Consider the following 8,754-nt stretch of genomic DNA (forward strand, 5'->3'; position numbering starts at 1 on the left):
ACAAGCAAACAAACTAATTGACCTTTTCCTCCTTTCTACTAACCGAAAGAGAAAAGATTGATACTTTTCTCAAATACTCATGTAGTATGGGCCATATAAGTATTCACTTATAAGTAAAAGTAAGTATATGTTATAGTTTTCCTTAAGATTTGGCAGGTCTCCAGTCATTATAGAATCAACTCCGTTTTTATATCATGCTTTTAAGATATTTCTCGTATTGTGCTTTATAATATGTATATTTAAATAAACATGGTCCGGTAGTAAGTAATAAAGAAAAACTAAAATATAGAAAATTAGGACACAATTGCGTAGTCTCTTTAGTACAGTGTACATGCCTATTGACTTTATTTTAGTGTAACATGTAGTTAGGCATGAAAGCGTTTCCTTACAAAATTGCAGTTTTTTTAGCTGAATTCTCTACTGATATATATTATTAAATCTATGGTGAGCTGCACCAGCAGAGAAATTTCATCCCTGCAAGTTGGTAGCAAGTCATTCTTTTTTGCCAAATGATTTCAATCCAAAGACTGAAGTTCAAAAATAAATACCTGTAGGCTAGGAACAGAAGTTACATGGTTTAAGTCATCAGTAACTGACTTAAACCTGTAACAACATAAGTTCAGTGCACATAAACCAGTTTTCAAAATGGCTGAAACTGGTTTAAAATAAACCTGGTTTAATGTAGTATATCAGACTTAACTGATTTGGGTCAAACCAGTTTATGGAATTTCTCTCCCAGACCTCTTCCTGTTTTGAGTTAAATCAGAGTCCCCCAGCATCCCTGCATGCTTTCAGCCCTGGGCCTGGGCTGTGCTTTCTGCTCCAGAGGTCAGGGCTGGCCCCGCCTCTCTGCTCTGGAACCAGAGCAGAAATGGGGGGAGCATGGTCTGACACTGGCTGGGCACAGCCCCTTAAGGCAAAGGGGCATTCAGGAGTTTTATTCCCCCTCCTTCCCCTCTTTTCCAAGGGAACCGCAGCTGGCATCTGCCTGGCTAGAGCAGAGCAGCCCCTGTCAAGGTCATCCTACCCCTGCTGCTACAGGGGCAAGGGCATTGCCAGATGCTGGCTGGCATGGCCCTGACATTTGCCCACCTCACCCAATGCTGGGGGGGGCTGAGCCAGGTTGGCCCGTGGGCAGTGCTGGGGGGGGGGGAAGGGGGGGGAGGTGCTGAGCCAGGCTGGCCCATGGGCAGTGCTGAGAGGGCATGGAAGGGCCGGGCCCTTCCCAGCTGGCTGGGGCTGCAGGAGTTGTGCACTCGGATTACTCCCAGCTCCCTGCACCCAGCCTGGGCTGGGAAGGGCCCTGCCTCCGTGGCCTGGCCCAGGCCAGCCCTTCCACACCTGCTGTCAGCAGCACCCACAGCCAGCCCCCTCAGCCCTGGGCCGAGGCAGGTGGATAGTGGGGCTGGGCTGTGGAGCAGGGCCCTTCCTAGCTGGCTGTGGCTCCATGACAGCCTGGGCTAGTGTGCACAGGCGGCACCTGGTCGGACAGTGGTGCGGAGGCAACGCTGCTGCAGCTGCTTTGGCAGCAGACTAGCTGCGCAGGATGAGTCCATCATGCCTGCGGCTGCCTGGGCTGGTTGGAGACGCTGGCAGTCCCGGAACCCAGCAGCTACCTGCCCCAAGGGCTTGTGTGCCAGCAGCCACCACCGCACCTCTGATATTAAACATTAATTATTCCTTCACCAGGAAAAAAAAACCATTATAAAAAGAAGTTCTATTTCTGTGGCTTTTCCACTGTTTTATAAAAACCTTATATTTAATATTCAGTAGTTTCTAGATAAAGGTGAACTTTTGTTATTTCCTTGTTTTCTAGGGGGCCATGGCTGCCACATATTCTGCACTGAATCACAAGACATTTCAGCCAGTCTTAGAGCCTGTCGCAGCTTCAAGTTTAGCTCAACGACGGAGCATGAAAAAGCTAACATCAACAGACTTATAGATCCACTGGGGCACCTTAGCCAAACTGGAGCAAGGGAAAAACCAACAAGTGGCTCTGTTTTGCCTGACCTGTGATCAAAAGGCGCATATGGTTTCCTGCTAAATTACTTGAATTCTATAAAAGTCCTTTTTTAAAAAAAAAAAATCCACAGGTTCAGGGGGATTCATACTGTGTTTTAAAGGCAGTGTCCATGTTTATTTAAGTTGAATGTCCGGGTATGTTACACAAACCATAAGGAATTTTTGTACATTGTCTTTTAAGATTTGTTGCAAATATTACTTTACATTCTGTATAGTTTCCCTGGGTTCATAAACAAATGGTTTAGGGGACCATTACCAGTAACCAAGTTGTACGTAAGTGTCAGCATCAGGCCCTTTCCTAAAATATCTGTTGGTTCTCAAATTTCTTTGTAGTTGGGCACTTATGAAGGGACTCTGTTTAGCTCATCGATTGTAAGGCAAGACTAACAGGTGCATTGTTCCAGTGCAAAGTGGATTAGTGCTAATTTAGGAGCTCTCTACTTCTCTGGTGACAATAATTGAAAAGTGTTACATACAAATATTTAAAAAGTGATATGCATCTTAGGCCTGTACTTCTGTTAAAATGGTCACTTGTAGACCACAGCAAGCAGTGATAAGCAGGTGATCTCACAGAGGGGAAAAGGTGTTTCTATTGTCACTTTGTACCTTTTCACAAATAATTATAAGCTTAGAGAAACGCATCTGCTTTCACCATATAAGATTTAAACTGTTCTGCACTGAGCTGTGAAAAGTGATAACATTGAAAAACAAGAGCCTGAATGGTATTGGTATGACTTTGGGTAGGATGTTATATCTCCAGATAAACCAATATACTCTGTGTTGCCTATCCTGCACAAGGACCATATTGCTGTTTCTTTGGCAGTCTTTTCTATTGGATAGCAGTATATCCAATTTTAACTTGTCCTGGATTGTAAGGTAAACTGACACTTTATTGTAGCATACTTGGCGTATGGTTTTTTGTTATTTTTATTTATTTAACATTATGTAAAATTGCTTATATTTGAATCTCTGGGGGTGTGTATAAATATTACAAAAGACAAATGCAAAATCCTTCAACTTGTCTAACCACCAGGGAAAACTGGGGAAATAAGCCTTGTCATGTGCCCAGGTGATTTTTAGATATGGGGACTTCATTTAACTAAAAATGGGGAGTAGGTTATGTAACTTTAGACCTGTTGTGAAAGCATCCTGCTGCCAATCTGACCTTAACTGCTATGGTTGATCACAAGGGGACAGTTAGTCTGCAACCAGGCTAGGGCCAATATCATTTTAGGGTTTTCTAAATCAAAACCAGCGCTTTGAATTGCATCTATAAGTAAAGTGAAAAATAGTGCAGTTCATAGAAATAAAACATTTCACACATTTTAGACCATAATACACAACCATTCTAATAGGTAATAGGATGATTAAATATTTTAAATATTAGAAAAATATACCAGTAAAATATTGTTAGATTTGAACACTTCAGACTGACTAAAGTCAAGTGTTATCCAAACTGGTCTGCTCGCAATGAATTTCTGATTCCAGATGATGCTTTAAGCAAGTCATAAGATGCTAATCCTGGGGAAAAGACAAGGGACTTTGCATATTTAAACAGTAAAATTAAGCCTTTTAGAGCATTTTGGGATAAATACTAAGTATAGTAGAAGCTACTGAGATCCTAAAATGTGGAGAATAGTCACTGATTTGTTTTCATTTTGATTTTTTTTTAAATATCTGTGAAGTACTTGATGGCATTGGGAGTACTGTAGATGTACTGCTGCTTTCTATTTATTGCAGTGGAGGAGGTGGAAATAGTTTTGCTAAACAAGTGTTTTAGGTTGGGATATATGTAGGTTTAAAATATGATACGCATGGAAAACATGTGTATTGTATCATGCAAATCATGCCCAGTACTACATTTTCTTGAGTGTAATAGGGTTTGGAAAAATTACAGCCCAATTGTGCCTGTTTTGAGGTGCTTGTTTGAATGCTTGAAAGATATCAAAGAATGCAGCTGCCACATGAAAAGCATATTATTTAGAAACAATTCTGCTACTTATTTTGTTTGTTCTTTTTTTGTTACTATTTAGACCCGTGCCTACAGGTAAGCACTCACTTCTGTTTATTTTGCAACATAATATTGTAATTTTATTTGTCATACTACAAGTGATCGCTCTGAAATCAAGGTTACCAAAAGGTTAGACTAAATGGGAAATAAAGAGCACATTGGGGGAAAAAAACCCCACAAAGATCCAGACATAATGCAGATTACAAGGCTAATAATAAAAGGAGGAAAGGAAAACATCTAAAATGTTGAGCTGAATTATCTTCAAAATTGTTTCCCCCACCCCATCTCCTTCACCCCATAAGGTAGCAGCTGGTCTTTAATGGCTTTGTTCCTGAGTGATTTAGCTGTGTTTACACTGCTATCTTCATTTAACTTGCTCAGAAGCACTGTTGTAAGCACCTTACAAGCATTTTGCACAAAATCAGTAATAAGCAGTCCAAGATAAATAGTGTGTTTTGGGGATTTTCTCAGTGTGGAGGATGTGGGGGGGCAAGGGGAATTAAAGAGGAGAAATGTGCAAATAAGCTAATTATGCTGATTATTTAATTCAACATTTAGAGCATCTTCTGTAATTTCAGTCCTACCAGTGTGTAAAATGTTGCTACGCTCTAACACAGGTGGCAGTCCAGAGGCAAAAAATATGGTTTTGCTGACTGCAATACTGCAAAGCTAGTCTTTTCACAAAGTAAGTACATAGACAACACCTTTGTTGTATTTGTCACGAACATGTCATGTGCCTATTTTCATCTTTAGTTTAGAGGGAAAAGGTATGCTTATTGTAACCAATGTAAGCAAAATCAAATCTGACCTATAGATTACGATTTCATCGTGTCAGTTTTGCTGTAGTGCTTGATGACCACCTCATTTATTAGTTTTCTTTTGAGGACTGAATTGAAATTTCTTATAATAAAGGAAAATGCCACCTTAGGTACAACTTGGTAGTTATGAAACTCTAAATGTAAAATGAACTTCTCATTAGTAATTTGTGAAAAAAAGTTTGAAAATGAAGACAGAATTATTTGAGTCTGTACTTGCCAAGGGCTGTCTCATTGGAAATTAACAGAATCTGCATCACTTACAAATGGCTTTCAAACAATCAAAGATTGTTTAATTTGTTGCCATTTTATTGTGGTACAAGCTTATAAATTAGCTACAGTGTGAATTTTTATTTCGTACTCAAGTCCCTTTAAAAATAGGAATGCAAACTACACTGCCATCCTGCTTAAAATGATCCAATGTTGTAGTAACTCTCACTTTCATTTCCAGCAAAATAGGTGCAAGCAAGTAGTATTTCAGCAGCACCAATTGCAATCTCTACCCTTGTTTGCAAAATTAATTTACCTAGGCTTGATTCTGCTACCACTGAAATAGGCACCCATTGGATTTAACTAGTGTGAGAGCAGACTCGTAGTAAGACTTTCCTTATTCTGTGCGCTGTCAGATTGTTTACTGAGGTGTACTGTTTGCAAAATATAAGTTCTGCAGTGCAGAACTTTGCTGGCCCCATTACTCAGAAGTTACACTGTGGCACCACCAGCAGCTTTTGCTGGAGAACCAAAAGTATCCATGAAGAAATTATCTTAAGCCTTTGTTTGTTTGTTGTCTTCTGATTGTATTCAACGCACAGTTTTTAGCCTCTTGCAGATTTTTCCTTTTGCTTGAAAAAAGTTCATTCCTTTGGCCACACTGAAAAACTGATGTGATGTACAGATGCTGTCCCCATGGTGGTTGCACTGCTGTACAGTTCAACAACTCCAGACAGCATAACTATCCCCAAATATCATAAATATGAAACCCCCCATGAGTCAGTTGTAAATGCTCAAATTCCCACTATAAAGCTCAATTATCCTTTTTCTGACTATTTTAATATTTTTTTTAAACATGAATTTATATATTCATGGTATACTGTAGAGACAAAAAAGATTAATTGGACCACATGATAGTTGAAACAAACCTGTGCTTCTGCCAAGTTTTAAGATGTTCTTTAACAAGCAGTAGAAATCATTCATTATACGTTATGTTCATAAGTGTCATAACACTTTTCTATACCACCTATTATTTTACTCCCCCCAACAAAAGGTAACATTATGAGCTTGGGGAGGCTGCAAGGATTGAGACTCATTTGTGTATAAACTACCCAAAAGTGCAGCGATTATCCAGATTTCTTGACTTGGCCAACTTAAGCCTAAAACAGCTAAGTGAATGGGGTTTTGTACACTGTTGTAGCAGTTGTTTCTTTCAGTGCTACAGTAGTACTGAAAGAACTACTTTTATGTTTAAAGATAAAAACTTCTCATGGGGTGGGGTATTTGTTTTTTTTAAGTTCACTAGGTTTGGTTCAACTTCTTTGCTAAAGTTGGGGAGGTAGGTTTTTATGGAGCCCCATAAGGATGCATCCCCATGAGCATGCATGTGCAGTTGTGCAGTACCACAGACAGGTCTGTAGCACTGCAATGGCACATGCCACACATGCAGGCATTCACTGCACTGCTTAATTTGCAATGTGGTGGGGGGTTTTGACCCCCCCGCCACATTGCATGGGAGAGTCTTTATATTTAACTTAACTATACATATATTTGACTTAACAGTTGGCACATAATCATTTATAAGCTCATTCATACACATGTTGCTGAATGTTTTATCTGTTTGTATAAATGTCACAAACACTGTACTATGTTATGTGCCACCCTTCAAGTAAATGCATTCAAGGTATGCAAGTAAGCACATTCTGAATCCTAAATGTCTTCATTTTTCCCTTTAAAAAATAGCTGTTCCCAAGCTGCAGTATTTCTTTGGTGATAAGTCTGCATATTCCCTTGTGAACAGAAAAATATTGAAGTGACAAACTTAATGAGAAGCTACTAAATATCTAAAAGCTTAATAGCAAAAGACTATGTTGTTTTTTTAATTAGATAAGTTTAATACAGATCCTTGCTTTATTATGGAGTGTCTTATATACAAGGAAACTCTCATGAAAAAAACCTATTTTGAAAGTGGCATGTATTGGATCTTTAAAGTTTAATTGGCCTATATACTTCCTTATAATGTATTTCAGAAACAGTCATTCAATTGCCGTTTAAAGTAATAAGTGATTTTAGTTCTCGCTTTTTTGTTAGGGTACTGAAAAAAGGTGGCATCTCCTTTGCAGGGCACAGCATTACTATTTTGTGTGATGCATTAGGCATCTGAGCAACATTTGTAATTATATTGCATTGTCATTATTTTCCCAAGCACTTTTGCATCAATGCACTGATGTTTTTGATTAGAGCTAAAATTGTTCTGGAATGTGACTGGCCATAAAATTTAATATATGAAAGGGCATTAATTGAAAACAGTGCAATTTAATTGCATGTTATCTGCGGTACTTCAAAGATTAAACTATTCAAACGGTCCCCCTTATCAGATATTGTAACTATCACTTCCTTCTCTAAACATATTGTGGATTTTGTATCATATTGTATTTATTTCATTTAATTTTTTAAAAGATGTTTTCTTTAAAGCTCTGTATATATTGACATTAAAGTTTGCATTGTACTACATATTCCTTGTAAGGCTGAATCCAGTAGTGCATTATAAAGTATGTTTTTTACGTTGCAGTATGCTGCTGAAAAGTACTGACGCCTTGAATTACAACATGCCAAAGAAACATAGAAATTGTATTTATTTTTGTTAAACTTTGTGAATAATTTTAAAGGTGCAGTTTTAAATAGCTGGTGGTTCCTTGGGTACTAGAATAAAAGGTTGCACATTCTTAATACTTACAGTTGAGCAAATTTGATCATTTTATGGTTCAGAAATTTTCAGCCCCATTTTAAAACTGTATTAAAAAAAGAAAAAACATAAACAACATAGTAATCAGTACTGTGAATTGCAGACTTTAGCAATCCTTGCTAATATTTCAAGCATGAGCCAGGTGTGTTTCTATAGTTAAAACATAGTCTCCATTAACATGTGCATATTATGCACTTCAAAAATGCATACATAAGTATGACTGAAAAGTAAGTTTAAGATTGGAAGCTTGACCCCTTAATTTGGAAGGGGGGTGGTGGTGTTGATAGCTGACTATTCTATCACTTTCTGACTGAGATTCAAGATTGTTTCTAGATTCAGGATGTAAACAGACATCTCATTTGAGGCCATCCTGATTGTCCTGAGTTTTTTAACTTCGATCAAAACACAGGGCAAGCAGCATGTCCCTTTTACGCACAAATATTTCCCTTCTAAGCTAAATTGCTTTCCCTCTGGCAATAGATGGCTAGCAAGAACACGCAGCCTGAGAGGCTTGCCTCAGAAATGGCTTTCAGTTAACTTGCATGAACCACAATTTAACTTAAGTACACAGCATTGTGCGGAGTAAAAGGGGTTAACACATTTTATCTTACATACTTCACAAGTACTTAAAGACAAGACGTTTGTATGGTTCTGGCAGATGTTTATACCCTCAAGGTAATATTTTGCTCACAAAAACCAGTCATGCACACGCTTAGCTTTTGAAACCCCATTGATACTAGAGGGCCCACTACAGTGCTGAAAGTTAAATGTATGTTAAGGTTTGAGGCCAAGTAGGGGCCTAAAAGCTCCAATTGTAAACTATGCCTCTGACTAATTTTAAATGTTAAGTAACAACATACTGCAATTCTGCAGATTTTTCTTGGCCTATATATGAGAGCCATTATTGAAGATAAAATATGGATATAGTCCAGGTAAATCCTAAATACCAC

The 8,754-nt window shown here is 38.4% G+C and overlaps 1 protein-coding gene across 2 annotated transcripts in view; it reads left to right on the forward strand.

Annotated features, from left to right (window-relative positions):
• RPS6KA6 (ribosomal protein S6 kinase A6) overlaps positions 1 to 7,796 on the forward strand; it is an 84,824-nt gene extending 77,028 nt beyond the window's left edge. Inside the window, exon 22 of one of the 2 annotated variants that reach the window (XR_009463957.1) lies at positions 1,817 to 1,905. Coding sequence is in view for 1 of the 2 variants with exons in the window: in XM_014607235.3 (XP_014462721.2) it covers positions 1,817 to 1,942 (126 nt within the window). In the remaining variant the exon portion in view is untranslated. Of the gene's footprint in view, positions 1 to 1,816 lie in introns of both variants that reach the window. The other variant, XM_014607235.3, reaches the window with a different exon arrangement.
• Positions 7,797 to 8,754: the final 958 nt, after the last annotated feature.

This window comes from Alligator mississippiensis, chromosome 8, assembly GCF_030867095.1.
Source record: "Alligator mississippiensis isolate rAllMis1 chromosome 8, rAllMis1, whole genome shotgun sequence".
Classification (NCBI taxonomy): domain Eukaryota; kingdom Metazoa; phylum Chordata; order Crocodylia; family Alligatoridae; genus Alligator; species Alligator mississippiensis.